The 21,787-nt window shown below is 42.1% G+C and overlaps 1 protein-coding gene across 3 annotated transcripts in view; it reads left to right on the forward strand.

The window, feature by feature from the left end:
- The window catches only part of ADAMTSL1 (ADAMTS like 1), an 856,830-nt gene that overhangs the window by 831,918 nt on the left and 3,125 nt on the right, over positions 1 to 21,787 (forward strand). For all 3 annotated transcript variants that reach the window (XM_012769704.2, XM_012769705.2, XM_012769706.3), the window contains 5 exons: positions 10,480 to 10,692; positions 12,256 to 12,436; positions 14,848 to 15,055; positions 20,255 to 20,364; positions 20,963 to 21,183. In XM_012769704.2, coding sequence (XP_012625158.2) covers positions 10,480 to 10,692; positions 12,256 to 12,436; positions 14,848 to 15,055; positions 20,255 to 20,364; positions 20,963 to 21,183 — 933 coding nt within the window. The remainder of the gene's footprint in view (positions 1 to 10,479; positions 10,693 to 12,255; positions 12,437 to 14,847; positions 15,056 to 20,254; positions 20,365 to 20,962; positions 21,184 to 21,787) is intronic.

Consider the following 21,787-nt stretch of genomic DNA (forward strand, 5'->3'; position numbering starts at 1 on the left):
AGCATTGAAAGACAGATTAGCAAGAACCTAAGACCTGAGAGCTAGACAAAATAATAAGAAAAGAAGAAAAAAGACAGATTAGTGATGGAAAAGGCAGAAGACTGACAATTTTGTTTATTTACTTTGGTTATAATCAGTTTCTTTTGGTCTTGACTTTTACTGTTGAAAATAGACTTTTTTCCCAAGAGTGTTTTCAATCCAAGAGGAATAGTCACACTTATTAGAAGTACATACTCTATAGTCACTGTCCTGATGTGAAGGAAAATACAATAACCTATACAGCAGATAGACACTGCCTCAGGGATCAAAGGATATTTTAGGATTGTCATAGTTAGGATATACATTCAGCAACGTGTAACAGAGACCTCAAATATTAACAACAGTAGTTTAAACAAGGCAGAAGTATGTTCCTGTTCCAAGTAATGATCCAGGGCAATGTTCCTGGTCTGGCAACATATACTATGTCATCTAGGGGCCAGGGAAAGTGTCTTTAATCTTCTGTTGCTCTGACATTCCTGGATATTGCCCTTACCCACCAAGGCCAGGATGGCTTGCTGTACATACTTGTTCTCAACAGCAGGATGGAGGAAGGGGGAAGAGGAGCAAATCCTTTTCTTTTAAAGACATGTTCCAGGAAGTGTACACATCACTTTCCCTCTCATTTCACTGAAGGTAACTACATGCTCCCTGCCTTCTAGCAAGGGAAGCTGGAAAATGTCTCTATTCCAGGCAGCTATGTACCTAAAACTGAGTTTTTATAATAAGGAGAGAGAACAGATATGAGGAGACAATTAGAAGATTCTGCCATACACAGCAGCCAAACTAAGTTGTTGGAATCAAGGGTGACAAGTACAAATGAAAATGATCTCTGACTTCAGCAGAACTGCATGAATGAAAGTGAACCTATCAGCAGGTGTTTTGAAGTTGAACAGCTTATAAAATATTTGGGGAAGTATTTGCAAGTAGCAGACTGGAACAGCAATATTTTTTTTAACTTGTTAAAACTTTATAGAACTCGAATGTTTATAGCAGCACAATTCATAATCGCAAGCCTGTGGAAACAGCCTAAGTGCCCATCCATCCAAGAATGGATTAATAAAATGTGGTATATGTATACCATGGAGTACTATTCAGCTCTAAGAAACAATGGTGATATAGCACATCTTATATTTTCCTGGTTAGAGCTGGAACCCATACTACTAAATGAAGTATCCCAAGAATGGAAAAACAAGCACCAGATATATTCTCCAGCAAACTGGTATTAACTGAGTAACACCTAAGTGGACACATAGGTACTACAGTAATAGGGTATTGGGCAGGTGGGAGGGGGGAGGGGGGCGGGTATATACATACATAATGAGTGAGATGTGCACCATCTGGGGGATGGTCATGATGGAGACTCAGACTTTTGGGGGGAGGGGGGGAAATGGGCATTTATTGAAACCTTAAAATCTGTACCCCCATAATATGCCGAAATAAAAAAAAAAACTTTATAGAAAATGCATAGAGCTGAATAAGCAGAATATGTGAAAAGCAACTGTTTAGATACCAAGTCATTCCTGATGATCAACAATTTAAACAAATATGTTTGGTTTCCTTTTTTTTTTTTTTTTTTTTGAGACAGAGTCTCGCTTTGTTGTCCAGGCTAGAGTGAGTGCCGTGGCGTCAGCCTAGCTCACAGCAACCTCAAACTCCTGGGCTCCAGCGATCCTTCTGCCTCAGCCTCCCGAGTAGCTGGGACTACAGGCATGCGCCACCATGCCCGGCTAATTTTTATATATATATATCAGTTGGCCAATTAATTTCTTTCTATTTATAGTAGAGACGGGGTCTCGCTCTTGCTCAGGCTGGTTTTGAACTCCTGACCTTGAGCAATCCACCCGCCTCGGCCTCCCAAGAGCTAGCTTTCCTTTTTATTGTGAAGAATTTCACATATATACAAAGTTAACAGAATAGTGTAATGAACTCTCATGCCCTCATCACTCCATTTCAGTAAACACCATTCTGCCATTTTTATTTCATTTGTACTTAACATCCACTCCCTACTCCATTGCTACTTAATTCTTTTAGGTAAAATGTATACACATTGAAATACACAAATCTTTACTGCACAATTTTAACAAATGCACTCATGTAACCACATCCTCATCTAACATATATTTGATCACTTAAATTTTCTCTTTGCTTTACTTTGACTAATTTCTATTCATCTTCAATTTCAGAAATCTTTTCCTATAGTATTAATCTTCTATTAATATTACTCCTAGTCTGTGAATTTTTCGTTTCAGAAAATATTTCATTTCTAGAAGTTCATTTGATTCTCTTTGCAAAATCCATTTTCTCTCTCAGTATGTGCATGTTTTCTTTTAAATACTTGATATATTTTAATATCCTATTTTAATATCCTTGTCTACTAACTTCATTATCCCTGTCATTTCTGGATCTGTTTCCATTGAATGATTTTTTTTATTATGGTCACATTTTCCTGCTTCTTGACTTGTCAAGTAATATTTGACTGTGTATTGGACAGTGCAGACTTTATATCAAGTGTCTAGATATTGTTGTCTTCCTTTAGATGTTGTCTTCCTTTAGAGATTGTTGGATTTTTCTTTTGGTAGTTATTTAAAATTCAATGTGAATTTAAGTTTCAAATAAGTTTAGAATAGCTTTTACTCTAAAGCTATTTTCTGGACTTTCTGGGCTTTCTACTGAATGCTCCAGACAATTGATAAGTGTGTTCTACTTTTGCTGATCAGAACTTGAAGGCCTTCCAGCCCTGTTTGAATTTTGGAAATTATTAAGCTTACACGTCCCTGATTGCTCTTAGCTCAACTTTGTAGAGTTTAGCCCTATGCATATACATCTTCAGTTGGACAAAATCTCAAGAGGAATTTATGCGGATTTCTGGAGCTCTTTTTCTATGTGGCACCCTCATTTCCAGAATTTTGCTCAATAACATCCAGCTGCTTCAGCCTCTTCAAACTCTATTCTTTGCCTCATCAATTTGTCTAGAATGTTGTGCTCTGCTTGGAATTGCCCTGCTTGGAATTATAGGTTGCTCTGCTTGGAATTATAGGTTGAATTGTGACCCCAGAAAAGATGTTGAAATCCTAACCCATACTACCTGAGAATATGCCCTTATGTGGAAATAGAGTTTTTGTAGGTGATCAAGTTAAGATGAGGTCATTAGAGTGGACCCTAATCCAATATGACTGGTATCCTTATAAAAAAGTAAATTTTTTTATTTCAAAATATTAAGGGGGTACAAATGTTTTTGTTACATGGATACATTGTATAATGCTGAAGTCAAGGCTTTTAGTGTGCCTGTCAACAAGACAAAAAGTGAAATTTAGATGCCAGACAAGGTGCACACAAGGAAGAACACCATGTGAACATAAGAACACAGATTAGAATGATGCATCTACAAGCCACAGAACACCAAAGATTCCCAGCAAACCACTGGAAGCTAGGAGAGAGAGGGGCATGGAACAGATTCTTCTCTGAGCCCTCAAATGGAACTAACCCTGCTGACATTTTGATCTTGGACTTCTAGCTGCCCGAACTTTCAGACAAGAAATTTCTATGGTGTAATCCACTCAGTTTGTGGTACTTTGTTATGGCAGCACTAGGAAATTAATACACCCTTTGTGCTTTGCAGCTCAGAGTATGCCTACAGGCAGAAATCCAGGGAGATTATAGGGTTTACCTAACCTGTTTCCCTTCTTTCAGGGATCACAGTCCTCTATTGTTTAATGTCTGGAAATAGTTGTTTCATCCATTTTTTATCCAGCTTTCTAGTATTTATAGCAAGAGAAATTACTCATTCCTTGTTATTCCATTATAGCTGGAAGCAGGTGAATTTTGTCTTGAAAGGATAGTTTATCTGGATAAGAATTCTGGATTCACAGGGTTTTATCCACAGCATGTTAAAGTTAACAGTTCCATTATCTTCTGGTTCCCTTGGTTTCCTATGACAAATCAACCATTATTCATATCATTGTTTCCCTATATGTAATGTAGCTTTTTTCTTTGATGGCTTTCAAAATTTTTTCTTTGTCTATTAATTCTAGCAATTTGGTTATAATGTACAAAGGTGGTTTCTTAACCTTCTGAGAACTTCATGGTTTTCCTAAAATTTGGGAGGTTTGGGAGTTTTATTTCTCCTAATATTTTCATCTCATTTTCTATTTTCCTTCTGAGACTTCAATTAGACATATATTAGACCTCTTAATTTTTTCCCCACAAGTCCATGAGACTATTTTTTTTTTCTCCTTTGTTCTTCACATTGAAAATTCTGTGGAACTTCATTGAACTTCAATGAACTTCAAGTTCATTGACTCTCCTGACATTTCCAATCTTCTGTTAAGCCCATCTATTTGTATTTTCAGCTCTAGAATTTATTTTTATAATTTCTGCTTGTCTACTGAGGTACCTCATTTGTTCATTCATTAAGAGTATATTTTTCTTTAAGTCTGTAAACATATTTATGATAGCTGCCTTAAACTCACTGTCCACTCATTGTAACCTTTGCATCATCCCAGTTTCTGTTGACTGTTGTTTCTCTTGAATACAAGTCACATTTCTTGTCTAGTGGTTTTTGATTATATACTGAACATTTTAGATTATGTATTGTAGAAACTCTCGATTCTCTTATCTTCCTCCAAAGAGCATTTATTTTCTTCTAACAAGCAGTTAACTTGATTTAACTCAAACTCCAACTTCTATCTTCCCTAAAGAAGGCAGCAATGAAAATCTCCACTCTGTTCTTTCCACTTCTATCTGCTGCTCTTTCACTGAGTCCCTTGGGATCTGCCTGCTAAAAATCTGGGTAGAATTTATGCAGATTGTGAGGTTCATCACTTTTGTGACTCTTCCATGATTTCCCCCCTAAACTTTCCAGCTTTCCTAATAGGCTCCAGACTCTGTCCTCTGAAATCTCAAGACAGTAAAGCTGTAAGCTTTACAGCTCCCTAAGTCACCTGGAGATTGAAGAATTTCCTCAAGCAAATAACCACAAGCTGGCAATTCACATTTGTTGAAATTTCTAGGCTAGACACCTCTCCTGCTCCTGCCACTGCTTTTGGTCATTCTTCAGTGTTTTCAAAGAGTTGTTGTTGTTTCTTGCTTGTCTTTTGGCTTATTTTTATTTGTATATTATGATATTTGGACTAATCTTCATATAGATAACAAAGTTATTTATCATTACCGGAAACTAGAATAATCAGTCAAGTTGTTTTAAGAGTTGTCCTGGCTGGGTGTGGTGGCTCACGCCTATAATCCTAGCACTCTGGGAGGCTGAGGCGGGCAGATCGCTTGAGCTCAGGAGTTCGAGACCAGCCTGAGCAAGAACGAGACCCTGTCTCTACTAAAAAAATAGAAAGAAATTAGCTGGACAACTAAAAAATACATATATAAAAATAAGATTAACCGGGCATTGTGGCGCATGCCTGTAGTCCCAGCTACTAGGGAGGCTGAGGCAGTGGATCGCTTGAGCCCAGGAGTTTGAGGTTGCTGTCAGCGAGGTGGACGCCACAGCACTCTAGCCCAGGCAACAGAATGAGACTCTGTCTCAAAAAAAAAAAAAAAAAGAGTTGTCTGACCAAGATCTATTCTGTCCCTCTTTATCTTCTTAATAACCTAGTTGTTGGTCTACTAAACATTCAAGACTCAGATATAAATGTTCTCTTAAATTAGATAAAAAGATGGGTATGCATAGCATTGAATGGAATGTTTTGATTGTACAGGACATTTTTATTTCCCATTCCACTAACTTGGAATTTTTGATCATTCAAACATAAGTTAGAATGAAGTTTACCTTTTATATCACCTAGAAAGAGAAAAGAAGGGTACTGTGAGAAGAATACATTTGGGTGGTTATTTTCATAAACAAATGAAACCACTCATTCATTCCACAAATTCCTATTAACCATTTATTTGCTAACTTGCAAATCTAAGAGATTAACTACTTAATCTCTTTCCTTTTTGGACTTCCATGTTATGATATAGTCTCAATTTTTCTCATCTCTCAGACCATTTCTTCTCAGGCACATTGAATATCTCCTCTTCCTTCTTCAATCACTGAATGCTAGCGTTCTCCCAGTGTTTTGTCCTGAGGCCTGATCTTTTTTCATTGAAGATTCTTCCCCATGTATCTATGAGACAGGTTCCCTTCAGCCACTGAATGGCTAACAGAGCCTCCCACGTGCCTCACAGGGTCTATTCAGTGAGCAAGAGCATCCCAGGCCCTGGAAAAGATAATAACTCCCATCCTCCAGTAATAAATGCATTCTCTTGTAGGTTGTTTGTAAGAAATGTATTTTTAATTAAAGTGCTGAAGGGACAGGGGATTACTGGGCTCAACCCCAACCCCTCCGTCTTTGATTTAAATACCTGTGCTAATCAGTACTTCAGTTACTCATCACCAGACACATACACACCCAGCATTTGAAAAAACCCAAAACATAGTGGCTTAAAACAGAAATCAATTATTCTTGCTGATCTTACTTAGTTCAGCTGGTGTAAACAGGTTTTGGCAGGAATGAATTGGCTGTTCTCTGTATTTCTCTCATCCTCCTCTTGGGCTCATCAGGCCATTCCAGGAATGTTCTTGTAATGGCAAAGGCAAAATCTCACAAGGGGTCTTGAGGTCTAGGTTTTGAACTGGTCCATTAGCACATCTGCCTCATTTTTTGTATTGTGAGTAAAATATATATATAACAAATATTTTTGTTTTATGTAATGCATAAAATATTACATTATTAATTTTAACTATTATACCATTTTAACTATTTTTAAGTGTATGGTTCAGTGCCATTACATATATCCACCTTGTGCAACTATCACCACTATCCGTTTCCAGAACTTTTTCATCATCTCAAACTGAAACTCTACACTCCCCATTCCTCTCTTATACTAGCCTCTGGTAACCATTCCTCTTTCTGTCTCTATAAATTTGACTACTTGAGGTACCTCATACAAGTGAAATCATATAATATTTGTCCTTTTGTATCTGACTTCTTTCACATAGCATGTTTTTAAGGCTCACCCATGTTGTAGCTTATGTCAGACTATCACTTCTTTTTAAGGTTATATAATAATCTATCATACACACCGAACATTTTGTTTATCCATCCATTGATGGGTATTTGGGTTGTTAAATCTTTTGGATATCAGGAATAATGCTGCTATGAACATTCATGTACAAATATCTTTTCAAGTCTCTGCCTTCAGTCCCTTTGGGGTATATACCCAGAATTAGAATTGCTGGAACATATGGTAATTCTATATTTAATTTTTTGAGGAAACACCATATTGTTTTCCACAGTGGCTGTTCTATGTTACATTCCCACTGTCAATGCACAAGGCCTCCAATTTTGCCACATCTTTGGCCGACATTTGTATTTTGGGTTTTTTGTTGGTTTTGTTTTGTTTTGTTTACTAATCTCCATCCTGGTGGATATGAAGGGGTAACTCATCATGGTTTTAATTTACATTTTCCTAAAGATTAGTTGAGTATCATTTCATGTGCTTATTGGCAATTTGTGTATCATCTTGGGAGAGATATCTCTCAAGTCCTTTTTTTAATTGGATAGTTATTGAATTGTAAGATTTCTTTATATATTCTGGATATTAATCTCTTATCAGATCTGTGAGTTGCACATATTTTCTCCCTTTCTCTGGGTTGTCATTTTCTTTACTTGATAATGTATTATATTACACAAAAGTTTTAAAGTTTGGTGAAATCCGCTGTGTTTTTTTTGTTGTTGTTGCCTGTGTTTTAGTCATATCTAAGAAATCATTGCCAAACCCAATGTCGTGGAGGTTTTTTCCCTATGTTTTCTTCTGAGAGTTTTATACTTGTAGCGTTTAGCTTTAGCTCTTCAATCTATTTTTAGTTAATTTACAAAAATAGTGTGATTTATTTGCTTATGGATATCCAGTTTCCCAGACCATTTGTTAAAAAGACTGTCCTTTCCCCATTGAATAATCTTGGTGCCCTTCTCAAAAACGATTTGACCATATATTTAAAGGTTTCTTTCTAGGCTCTATTCTATTCCATTAAGTCTATATGTCTGTCTTTATGCCAGTACCATACTATTTAGATTACTGTAACTTTGTAGTAAATTTCAAAATTAGAAAGTATGAATCCTCTAACTTTGTTCTTCTTTTTCAAGATTGCTTGAGTTTTTTGAGATTCTATATGAACTTTAGGATGAGATTTTCTATTTGCAAAATAAGGTTATTGGAATTTTGATAGGAGTTGCATTAAATCAGTAGATCACTTTGAGCAGTATTGACATCTTAACAATATTAAGTCTTTCAATCCATGAACATAAGATGTCTTTCCATTTGTGTCATCTTTAATTTCTTTCACAGTATTTTGTAGTTTTCAGCGTGCATGTTTTTCACCTCTTAGTCCATTTTGTGATGCTGTAACAGAATACTTGAGACTAGGTAATTTTTAATGAACAGAAATTTATTGACTCACAGTTCTGAAGGCTGGAGAGTCTAATACCAAGGGTGTCATGCAGGTTTGGCAGTTCTGACTCTAAGAGGGCACCTCGAATGCTGCATCCTCCTGAGAGGAGGAACAGTTGATCTTCACATGGCAAGGAGAAAGGCAGACAAAGGGGTCAAACTTGCCCTTTTATAGTGACATTAATCCCATCCATGAGGGTAGAGGCATAATCATCTCTTAAAGTTCTCACCTCTTAATACTGTCACAATGGCAATTAAATTTCAACATCAGTTTTGGAGGTTGGTGTTCAAACCATAACAGCCTCTTGGTTAAATATGCCTAAGTATTTTATTCTTTTTGATGCTATTGTAAATGAAATTGTTTTCTTAACTTACTTTCTTGATTTTTCATTGTTACTTTGACATGTCTCATTTTATCAGCCAAATAAGTCACATGGCCAAACCCAAAGTCAGGACGGGGGGACATACAGCCCATCCATCATAAGAAGGCACTGCAAAATTACATGCCAGAGTATACCACTACCTCAAAAGAAATGTTTTTGAAAAATGCTGAAGGGGGAAAAAAAGAAGTGAGCAAAGAAAGAAGGAGGTAGCAAGGTGCCTAGGTAAACTGCTGGTGCCCAGCTAAACAAATAGCAGGTATGGGGGAAAGAACACAAGGCCAGGAGTGAGAGAGAGAATTCTGATCTCTGAGAAATCTCCTAACATCTTTAAGCCTCACCTTCCTCCTCTGATGGTGTGCTAGATGATTTCTCAGGGTCTTTCCTGAGCTAATAACCCTCCCATATTGTGTAAATTATAACAGTTCTGCCCCTAGAATAGAAAACAAGCCAACATTAGAAAATCCCTTCTCTTTGTAGATCCACAGGCACCCACACATCCAACACAGGCAGCCATCTGTCTCAGTGCATTCAGGCCGGTATAACAAAAATACCATAAACTGGTGGGTTATAGTTATAGAGGCTGGGAAATCCAAGAACAAGGTTTCAACAGATTTGGTGTCTGTGGGGACTTGCTTGCTCTCTGCTTCATAGATGGAGCTTTCTCAATGTGTCCTCACATGGTGGAAGGACCAAGGCAGCTTTCTGGGCTCTCTTTTATGAGGACAAAGCCCTCAGGACCTAACCACCTCCCAAAGGGGGCCCCACCTTCTAATACCATCACCTTGGTGATTCTGACTTGACATGAATTTTAGGGGGACTCAGATCATAGCACCATCTTTATGTCTCATAGATCTCATCATTTTCTACCTTACATTGGGTATCTTTAATTTTCAAGGATTCGTTGTGTTTTAAACTTCCAAATAAATTTTCTTTGGAAGGTAAGTTTCTGGGAGCACAGCAGCAAAATCAGAAAGTACACTGAATATAGAAGAATTTTATTTTCTCTCACAACTGAAGTATGTTTATCTGACCATTCTATGTTTCTCTGACAAAGTCTTAGGTAGAAACAATATCTCAGTTTAATATTTTGAAATCTTGTATCAAGAGATGTTCAATGACTATTTTAAAAAGTATAATATAGTACCTGTCCAGTGTAGCCTTGGCAAAAGTTTTCAGAAGACAAAGGTTCTTAACTTATAGAGAAATAAAATCAGTGTTTAAAGTTGTTTTCCTAGTCTCTGTTGGAAAAAATTGACTTGAAAATCACATAAAGAGTAAAATGGGGGGGATATTATACTTTTACCAATTAAAGTTTAATTCTCAACTATTACTATCTGGTGTGTTATTTTTCCCAACATATTATATTTGAAGAAGAAATTTCTGTCAGTAAAATCAGTATAGGAACTTACTATCTTGAAAATAAATGTTCAGTAAGTGAATATTAATTAGATCATTTTTTAAAGTTAGTCTAGGGTCATAAATAGAAATAGACACTTTATGTTCTCTAAGAATTTTTACTTAATTGAATGAATAATAGTCACTCTCCCAGAAGCCCAGAGAATACAGGCGTGTGTTCTTTTTTGGCTTTACCAATGGCTTACTCCTCCTCTCCTTCTAGGCTGCCCCATCAAAGGTCACCCTACCCCCAACATCACCTGGTTTCATGATGGTCAGCCAATTGCCACTGCCACAGGACTGATGCATCATATCTTGGAAGCTGGACAGATTCTTCAAGTTGCAAACCTCAGTGGTGGGTCTCAAGGAGAATTCAGCTGCCTTGCGCAGAATGAGGCAGGGATGCTCATGCAGAAGGCTTCTTTAGTGATCCAAGGTAAGAAACCCTTCAGGCTTTGGGTGCTGGGCTTACCTAATTGTCTAATAGAAGAGAGTGAGTCCTGATCTCCAGGGGTGCCTAGGGCAATGAAAACTGAAGCTGCACCATGTTTTCCATACAATGAGACTCTACTTCTGCCAATAGGGCTCTTCAGAGGAGCCACCAGGCCCTGTCCCAGCAGAACCTGGGAAAGTCAATGCTGCCTTCAAAAACGAACCCTTCTGTGCATGAGGCTGCACCAAGGAACCCCCCACCTGCATATCAAAGTCTGATGTGCTTCCTTGATGCTGATTTAACTAGTAAGGATCTCACATGCACACAGTGTACGCTGTTTAAGAAATGCAAGTTTTCTCTGATTGTTTAAAAAAAAATCTCTTGATCTGAACAATTTGGTTATTGCCTCCTGACTAGAGGCTAGTGCCAGGGCCAACTGATCATTGTGAAGAGTCTTCAGCTGCAGTCACCTGCAGAGGACTTTCCAGGCACCTTTCCTTTGGTCCTGGCAAGGCGCAGACCGAGCAGCCCACGTGGCTCATGCATTGCCCTTCCTGGAAAGCAGGCGGGTCTGAAAGCCTTTGGCAGGGCTCAGCCTTCACTGTAGGAAGAAAATGTGAATGAGCCCAAAAGAGTGGGAAGAGAGTGAAAACTGCCTTTTTATAGAAACTATGTGATGCTTTTGAGTTTTCCATAGGCTGGTTCCACCTCTGGCCTATGTGTGATACTTTTAAGGAAAGCACAATTCTGCATGTATTCCAAAATGGAAGATTATGTAGGAAGGGACACAGTTTTGTGCCAATATGGCACAAAAGGGAGAAGATTTTTCTAAGCATGTAAGTTTTCCCCTTAAATATCCTTCCCCAGCATTTGACTTTCCAGATAGGAAAATAAATGCTCCATTTTCTTGCCAGCCAGCTATTCTCCGCTGAAAACCAGAAGCCACGGCCTATCTGCAAGACTTGTAATACACAGCATTTGCAAATGAGCACTCAGAATTTACCAGGTCACGATTATTTTTAACCACTTTCCTACTAGTGAATCCCAGACCCCCAAACAGAAAAACCAAACAAATTGGCATTCTTACTGACGTCATTGTCTCACGTAAAGGAGAACTTTCTGGATGAGGATTTTTGTTTCTTTTGGTAACATTTACAAAATTCAACTCCAATCTGAACTTTTCAATATGCCAAGTATCTTAGATATATTTACATCTCTTCATAGAAAAATAAAGAACCTTAGCAAGCATGTTTAAAAATAATAAGAGCTATAGCATTAAGTACTCTCCGTGTGCCAGGCACCGAGCTAGGCCCAGCCCTCACGGTAACTTGATGAGGCGAGGGCCACTGTACTCCTTTTATGATTGAGCCAACTGAGTCCCCCGGGGACCATAGGACTTTGCTCAGATAGACTGGGAATGGCGCCACTTGAGGGGCAAGTCCTCACTCATAATCACCCCCGCCCCAGCCCACATGGCCACCCACCCCCTTGCTCTGCTTGGAAGGAATATGGAGCGTGGGCGGTAATGCTGTCGTCTTTTCAACTCCGCTGCTGCTCCTCTGACAGATTACTGGTGGTCTGTGGACAGACTGGCGACCTGCTCAGCCTCCTGTGGGAACAGGGGTGTGCAGCAGCCCCGCCTGAGGTGCCTGCTCAACAACACAGAGGTCAACCCGGCCCACTGCGCGGGGAAGGTGCGCCCCGCCGTGCTGCCCATCGCCTGCAACCGGAGAGACTGCCCTGCCCGGTGAGTGTGGCACACGCTGGCTCAGGCCTCCCTGCCACGCTGAAAATATCCTCAGAATGAGCCTCTGCCTGTCCCCTCCCCACTCGGCCAGCTCATGGCTAACAGCGCCTCCCAGGTGCCTCATAGGGTCTGTTCAGGGAGCAGGGGCATCTCAGGCTCTGGAATAAGATAGCTCCCATCCTCCAGTAAGAGACATACACTCTAGGTTATCTGTGAGAGAGAAATGTGTTTTTAATTAAAGTGCTGAGGGGACAGGGATTACTGGCCTCTACCCCAACCCCTCCCTTTGTGTCTGCCTTTAAAATACCTGTGCTAATCAGTACTTCAGTTTCGTTGAGGAAATCTTAGCCTCTTCTTTTCTATAAAGGGTTACATCTCATGGAAGTTGGAATAAATCTCCATTCTCTGCCTTTGGGTTTCTTGTGTAGCCCAGAATGCCACCCAGGGTCTCTGCCTCTGACATCTTCCTCATACTTTGACGAGCTCTCAGGCCTATCATGCACCCCCAGGCTTCGGCAGTAGCTCCAGGGATAACGGATGGGGGCTTGGAGCTGGCACCAGGAGCCTGAGGGGACTCCCTATCTGTGGGACTTTCATAGGCTACTTAGGCAACTGCTTTGTGTTTTGCCAGCTGAGTCATAAGGAGCAGCTGAAACCAGGAGAGACTCAATGAAATCTGAAACACACTCATTAATATCAGCAGTTTGACTTGCTGACGGGAAGGTTTCCACGGGAATGATTAATGTCCTTTTATACCCTTCCTGAACTGTAACATAGCCCATACCTCTCCTTTCTCAAACCCCCCACCCCAGCTCCTGAAAAATTGCTGAAATGTATATTTGGAAATAAAAGTTGATTGAAATGCAGGCCTGACATTCACCAGGGATATAAGGGGCTGGAAGACTGCCCTTGCCAAGCTGTGCAAAATGAAGAAGAGATCTTTGACGTGCCAGGAACTTTTTGATTTGATTTGGTGATGGTCAGAGTCAATCAGCTTAATTTACTTCTGCAAATGCAATAATAATGGCTCTGTTTTCTTGGGTTTCAGTGCCCCCAGGAGTTTCAAAACACCTCATGCCTGCTTCCTAAGTGGCTCTGCTCCTGCGGGTTGGAAATCTGCACAGTCATCCCTCTCCAGGGAAAAAGAGCAGGGAAGTTGCCACAAAACTAAATAAGTCACAGATTTGGGAAGAATTTGCTCTCCTTGCCTCTCCTGAAAACCAGATGTGGTACCACTAGGCTAGGAGGTAGCCATGGGTTCACCCTTGACCAGTTTTCCTGCCAGGCTATTTTAGCATCCTTTCTTTCCATGCAAACAAGTATGGCCCTGGTTGTCTTTCTGAACAGAACTGGGAAATCCTGCTTTGACCCAGGTAGCTGTTTCAACTATTTCATGTTATATACATTTTTTCCCAAACTGTCTGCTTCCCTTCCTCTTTGAGAATTATCCCTGGGTACACACATGTAAGAGAATCGTGTTTGTATATGGACCAAGGATTACAGAGTATTCCCCAGATTACAGCTTGGCTTTATGAGAAAAGTCTATTTGTCATGGTCTTGCTCAGTCTTACTTCTGGGGACCCAGATTGTAGTTGGAACCTAATATTCTGAGAACAGCTATTTTCATCACTGTGCAGCTCTCTAAGAGATATAAGATATAGACTGTGCCTCAAGGAGATGGGAAATTGCTGCTGGAAGCAACTGTGTATGAGACGTGGGTTAAAGTGAGGTACAGTGCACACTAAGTGCTACCAGATAAAACCTTGATTTAAGTGAGACCCAGATTACCTTCTGGGTCAGGGGTGACACAGATTTGAATCTGTCTTCCATGAGAAACTGTCTCTCCTCTGTTACATGCTTGGCTGCCTTGGGGAAGTAGCAGTATAGAGTAACTATCTGCAATCTCATGGCCTTTGGGGCTAGAATACTCTTTCAAGGTGTACATTTCTGGTCAATTTCTCAAGTGTATTAGTAGTCTAAAACAACAGAACTTTATTCTCTCACTATTTTGGAGGCCATAAGTCCAAAATCAAGGTGTCAGCAGGGCCACACTTCCCCCAAAGGGTCCAGGACAGAATCTGTTCCTTGTTTTTTCCAGCTTCTGGTAGCCATGTCACTTGAGCTTCTGCCTTTTCCTGGAATGTAATGTCCCTCTGCCTTTCTCTTATGAGAACGCCTGTGAAGGCATTTAAAGCCTCCGCAGATAATCTCTTCTCAAAATCCTTAATTATGTCTGCAAAGAACCTTTTCCAAATAAGGTAACATTCACTGGCTCCAGGAACTTGATACAGACATTGTTTGGGGGGCTGTGGCCCCAAAATTAGGAGCAGTGTGGTGATAGTGGGGACCAAGGGCTCTTTTCTCCCAGGCCTGGCCCTGTGGGCTCCACTGATGCTTTCTTCTGTCCCCAGGTGGATGGTGACCTCCTGGTCTGCCTGTACCCGAAGCTGCGGAGGTGGTGTCCAGACCCGCCGGGTGACCTGTCAGAAGCTGAAAGCCTCTGGTATCTCCAGCCCTGTGTCCAGTGACGTGTGTACCCAGCTCGCCAAACGACCTGTGGACACCCAGGCCTGTAACCAACAGCTCTGTGTGGAGTGGGCCTTCTCCAGCTGGGGCCAGGTGAGGAGCCAGAGAGGGTTTTATTTGTAAGGGAAACATCTAAAGGTGTGGACCCTGCCCCAGTAGAAAGGAAAATTCCACCATTGCCACCTCCTCTGTGATAACAGACCTTTCACATTCCCCTGTGTCATTACCCCTGCCTTAAACCCCAGAGTTTCTGATACTCTTCTCTGACACATCACCACACCATTGCTCTTTTCCTGTTGATTTCCCTCTACCCTGAGGCCCCCATTCTCTTCTCACTGGGGCTGGTGACTTAAAGTTCTGAGAAGTTCCATCTGGGAGTGTGGTATTGTCCTCAGCCAAGGGTTCCTAGCTGGAGTGCATGGTTACAATCCCTGAGTCAACTTTTTTAAAAGACTAACATTGAGGCTATTCATCCTAGAGATTCTAAGTCAATTGCTCTGGGGTGGGATCCAAGCCTGGGTCATTTTTAGAAACTCCTCGGGTGATGCTGATATCCAGCCAGGGTAAAGAACCATTGATCCAGCCAGCAAAGGTAGAAGCTTAGCCAGATCACTTTGTAACCACCCACTCCCTTCTCTGCCTATAGGTTAAGTCCCAGGCAAGCTGAGCACACAAACAGACTCGTTTGACCCCTGGGGCCTCCTCTGAATAGAATAGAGGAACCATGACTCTCTCCATTTGGAGGGGAAAGTTTAATTGTGATTTGAAATAAGGCCTCTATTGGAACAGTCATCCTACACATCTGATCCCTCCACCATTTTAGAATGCTGTTGGCACCAAAAAAAAAATGAGGTGCTTGGGGGAAATGATATAATTGCATATACTCTGTTTCTGCAGAAGTCTATGTTCAAAACCTACTAGGCATGCAAGAACTACCTATTTGGGTAGTAACATTTATTCTAGTTTGTCTGTGGCTGGCACTAATTAGTAGAATCACCATTCTGATTGGGCAGGCATAGTTTTGGGTTGGTTGGCATCTGAGCCATACCATTAAGCGTGGCCAGCTAGGACACCCCAAAACAACAGGCTTTTAATTCTTTGTGTAACTGTATTTGGCCATATATTCAGGTCCCTTCACTCCCACCCCCAGGTGTGATTTTTGCAAAACAATCACACCTTACCACACTATGGCCATCTCTTATGAAGATCAAATGTTACTGGCCACTGAGTTCACTTGCAACTCATAAGCCATTTGTGGACCAGGTAAATCTGGGGCAATGCTGGCCAATCAACATGTCTGTCTGGAGCCTCCTTATCTATACTTCATAATCATGGAGCTCCCATGCCCTCAAGGGTTATTGCTGGTTTGTGATAGTGAGCACATCAGGCAACATATGGTACACAGTTGATCACTTTTCCTAACAGAAAAATACTCAGGTTTTTTTTCTATTCCTTCTCCTCAACCATCCCCCAAATCCACTAGACCAGTGTGTATCACCTGGGGGTCTTTATTCTCATGTGGTAGGTCAAGGTAGAGCTTGGGATGCTGAATTTCTAAAAGCTTCCAGGTAACACTAGTTACAGGGAAATATTTCCTCATATGCCTGCCTCCAAGTCTATGAGAAGCATGACAATATCTTCTTAGCTCCAACAACCTGCCCTCAAGTAATAATTAAACATACATTTATGGGACACCTGTCTTGGGTAGATAATGTGTCCTATATGAGCATGTGTGAAGGAATAAAGGCAAAAGCAGATACCAGAACATAGAAATATTTTCAAGCAGGCATGGGACAATCAGAATTGGACTTTTATTCTGTTAGCAGTATGGTGATCAGTACAGAACTAGGCATCCATTGGCTATCAGGGATGACACCAAGATTTGGCTGGAGGTTTTGGATATGTTCATGAAACATCGAAGCAGAGATGCTCATGAAAGTCATCAGTATATAAGTGGTGGCATCACCCAGGGAGTGGGCAAGCATGGGATGAAAAAAAGGGACAGGACCCTGGTACTAATTAAACTTTGGGAAGAAGAGGGAAAGAAACCCCCTGGAATGTATCTTCACAGAGACCCATGGAGGACCTTTCGCCAGAAGAAAGGATCAAAATGCATCCAAAAGAACAAACAAGATAAGCATTGGCCAGTACCTGCTGGAACTTGACTGATAGGAGGTGACTCTGTGGCAGTAGGGATGTAGTCAAACTAGCAATGAGAATGACGGAAATAATAGTCCTTTAAAAATTCCCCCATGTGTGGTTGAGGGACATCAGCAAAATGGCAGATGAGGAGGTTCAAAGTCTTTGTTCCCTCGTGAAAACACCTGGACACTGGCTGAGCTGCCCCTATATGAGCTCTAGAAAGTTCTCCAGCAACCAAACACTCAATTTTGTGGCATTTTCAGTTACCCTTGCATGGCAAAGTTATGATATTGAGGAGGTGAGACTCTGGGAAATTAAGACACTCACATTCAGCCATATATGTAAAGGAATTGAGAAGCTAGAAGGAAGAATATAATAGACATAAGTAACAGAGAAAATCCCATACAAATATTGATGTAGAAATCCTCAACAAAATACCAAATTTAGCAGCTTATTTGAATGAGTAGGATTTATTCCTGGAATGTAAGCCTGATTCAACATATGCAAATCCATGTAATGTACCACAATTAACAGACTGAAGGACAAAAACCACATGACAAATTAAACTTGGAATAGAAGTAAATTGCCTCAACAAAATGAAGACCCTATATGAAAAACACACAACTAATGTCATACTCAATGGTGAAGACTGACAGCTTTTCTTCTAATATCTGGAATAAGACAAGGATGCCCACATTCACCACTTCTATTCATTATAATGAATAGAAGTTCAGAGCAATTAGGCAAGAAAAAGAAATGAAAGGCATCCAAGTTGGAAAGGAAGATTAACTATTACAGCTAATAAATGAATTCAATAAATTACAGGATACAAAGTCATCATGCAGAAAATCTGTTGTATTGCTACACACCAACAATGAACAATCCAAAATGGAAATTAAGGAAACAATTCCATTGACAATACATCAACAAAAGAAGTAAAAAAAAAACTAGGTGAAAGACTCATACAATGAAACTACAAAACAGTGTCAAAAGACACAAATAAGGCCGGGCGCTGTGGCTCACGCCTGTAATCCTAGCTCTTGGGAGGCCGAGGCGGGCGGATTGCTCAAGGTCAGGAGTTCAAAACCAGCCTGAGCAAGAGCGAGACCCCGTCTCTACTATAAATGGAAAGAAATTAATTGGCCAACTGATATATATATAAAAAATTAGCCGGGCATGGTGGCGCATGCCTGTAGTCCCAGCTACTCGGGAGGCTGAGGCAGAAGGATCACTGGAGCCCAGGAGTTTGAGGTTGCTGTGAGCTAGGCTGACACCACGGCACTCACTCTAGCCTGGACAACAAAGCGAGACTCTGTCTCAAAAAAAAAAGACACAAATAAATGGAAGAAACATCCTGGGTATCACAAGCAAAATAATTAGTTGGACCCTCACCTTATACCATGTATAAAAAACATTTCATGACATTAGATTTGTCAATGATGTTTTACATATGGCACCCAAAGCACAGGTGATAAAGTACACTTTCCATTTACCCCAAATCTCCTGTGTCTTTGTGACTAATAGTGTCAAACTGGGCCCCATCAGAGCCCACCCTTGGGCATGGTTGTCTTCCCCGAGAGGCCTACTTTTACCTTAAATTGTTCTCCTTCAGTGGTTCTTAACCTTGGAGGTCAGGGATCCCTTTGAATACCTGATGAAAGCGAGAGGGAACCTCCTGCTAAAAAATGTCAATAAACACAAAATTTCTGCTTATACCGCTAAGGATTAACACCCCACCACTGCCCTCTATGGAACCCTAGGGATCCAAGGACCCCCAAGTTAAGAGCCTTTGTTCTCAAGTGACCCCCATGGGATGCCTGTTCTCTTGTTCTACTAAAATAGCAGATGTTGGTTAAGGGCCTGCAGCTTTTGTATTTTATGGACAAGTGTTGTCATGGGTACTGCTGGGAGAGGGTCGGACCCTGCTAACTCTGGGAGAAGCTTAACAGTCTCCAGGAGCCCACAGCAAGAGAATATGAGAAGGGACTGTACATACCTACATCTGCTTTGTGTTCAGCCGTCCTGGGTTTAACCCGGAGAAAATGAAGCCAAGGGAAAGAAAGACATGGAGTTGGTTATTTGAGTGAATTTAGCAAGAAAACAATAAGTCCAATTACTCTCCACACTGAAGGAGAGAGGGGAGGTCCTTTAGGTCTTCAGCTCTAATATCTGCCACCACATTCCTAGCACATTATGCCAAGACACCTTTCATATGGTTAATCTGAGAGGGGCTCACTTTCCCCGACTGGCTCTTTGCTAGCATGTGGCTAATGGTAGTAGAGTGCCCACAGGAAAGCTAACCGTCGCACTATGGAATAAAGAAAATATGTCAGCCGGGCACAGTGGCTCACACCTGTAATCCTAGCACTCTGGGAGGCCGAGGCAGGTGGATTGCTCGAGGTCAGGAGTTCAAAACCACCCTCAGCAAGAATGAGACCCCGTCTCTACTAAAAAAATAGAAATTTATTGGCCAACTAATATATATAGAAAAAATGAGCCGGGCATGGTGGCACATGTCTGTAGTCCCAGCTATTCAGGAGGCTGAGGCAGCAGGATTGCTTGAGCCCAGGAGGTTGAGGTTGCTGTGAGCTAGGCTGACGCCACAGCACTCACTCTAGCTTGGGCAACAAAGCGAGTCTCTGTCTCAAAAAAAAAAAAAAAGAAAAGAAAATATGTTTGTGGGCAGGGTGTGGTAGCTCACACCTGTAATCCTAGCACTCTGGAAGGTGAGCGGATCGCTCAAGGTCAGGAGTTCAAAACCAGCCTGCGCAAGAGCGAGACCTCGTCTCTACGAAAATATAGAAAGAAATCAATCGGCCAACTAAAAATATATAGAGAAAATTAGCCAGGCACAGTGGTGCAAGCCTGTAGTCCCAGCTCCTCGGGAGGCTGAGGCAGGAAGATTGCTTGAGCCTAGGAGTTTGAGGTTGCTGTGAGCTAGGCTGATGCCACGGCACTCTAGCCTGAGCAACAGAGCGAGACTCTGTCTCAAAAAAAAAAAAGAGAAAATATGTCTGTGAACATCCTTCAGTTGGCCACCAGATCTAAGAGCCTCCAATTAGACTCTGCACAAGGATCTTGTATCTCATGCAGCCTCTACCCTGGACTTGGCTAACATCATGTACATCACCTTTGTCTGCTTTCCTCCAGTGTAATGGGCCTTGCATTGGGCCTCGCCTAGCTGTGCAACACAGACAAGTCTTCTGCCAGACCCGGGATGGCATCACCTTACCGTCAGAGCAGTGCAGCGCCCTTCCGAGGTAAGAGAAAACCCTGGACCTCCTCTCCTCCGCCCCTGTGCCAATAGCACAGAAAGACGGTGGTGAGTGACTGTTTCCCCTCCAGGGGTCACACCTCTGCCCTCTCTCCTCCATTCGCCCCTGGTTCCGCAGAGGTAGATAGCTCAGTGGTGGCCTTGTGCTTGTCTAAGGGGCCAGGCTGAGTACACAGGGTGTTCTTCTGAGAGACCTGCACTAGCCCTTCACTCTTGTTGACCTCCCCCTAGAAGTTAGACTAAGATGAGAACCCTTGTTCCTGGGTCCCACCCTATCGTCCCTATCCCTATCACACCTCCTTGGAGATGGCCCTTGAGACCAGGTTCTGCCAGCCTCCACCCTGGCTGGAGCTCATTTTTGGGTCACGCAGTGACATCTACATTGTAGAGGATTGCAGATGGAGGCCCAGTTGGAAGAATGAACCTTCTTGAGATCTTATAGCCCTTTAGTAACAGAGCAGAGATCAGAGCCCAAGTCTGGCAATACTGGAAGTTCTTGAGGAGTGGCCCGACCTTCCTGGGTTTGCAGCATTGTTTTCACATCTGCCCCTGCCGATCTTAACCCTGCCACCTTCCTCCTGCAGGCCTGTGAGCACCCAGAACTGCTGGTCAGAGGCCTGCAGCGTACACTGGAGGGTCAGCCTGTGGACCCTGTGCACAGCAACCTGCGGCAACTACGGCTTCCAGTCCCGGCGTGTGGAGTGTGTGCATGCCCGCACCAACAAGGCAGTGCCTGAGCACCTGTGCTCCTGGGGCCCCCGGCCGGCCAACTGGCAGCGCTGCAACATCACTCCATGTGAAAACAGTACGTTCCCACCCCAAAGAACCTTCTGCAAATTCCCCCCAGGGCATCGAATGCAGAGGGCAGTCCTTGGGACCATGTCTCAGCATAGGGCCTTGGATCAGCTTTCCCAAGGATTATGAGCTGGGGTCAGAGTTGAGCATTTTCAGTGGGGTACATGTCCAGGCCATGCAAGATGGCAGAGTGTGTCCTCAGGGCTTCCACAGTCTGCATCCTGGCCCTGGGAGAGCCAGGTGCTGCTGGCCCAGTGCTGGATGAAATTGGCCTCCAGTCTAGCTGTGCCCACTGAGTAAACAATGGCCCTCAGGGGCCAGGCTGCTAAAGAGAAAGCACCGTTAACACCGGAGCAGCATAGAGCACCTCCTGCTTAGCCAGCCAGCTCTGCACCTCTCACCAAACCGGGACCTGCTGCCACCTCCCTCCTTCCCTGCCCCACGGCATCCACCAAACCCTGCAAGGGTCTGGATCCTCCTTAGCCCAACACCAGCATTGGTGTTCCAGTTGGGGAAGGATCTAGTTTTGTTTCCTCTGAACCCAAAACCCAAGTTGGAAGTGTTTTCCCATGAGGAAGACAACAAAGTTTGAGGCAAAGAATAGGGAATTAAAA

The sequence above is a fragment of the Microcebus murinus genome, chromosome 12, assembly GCF_040939455.1.
Source record: "Microcebus murinus isolate Inina chromosome 12, M.murinus_Inina_mat1.0, whole genome shotgun sequence".
Taxonomy (NCBI): Eukaryota; Metazoa; Chordata; class Mammalia; order Primates; family Cheirogaleidae; genus Microcebus; species Microcebus murinus.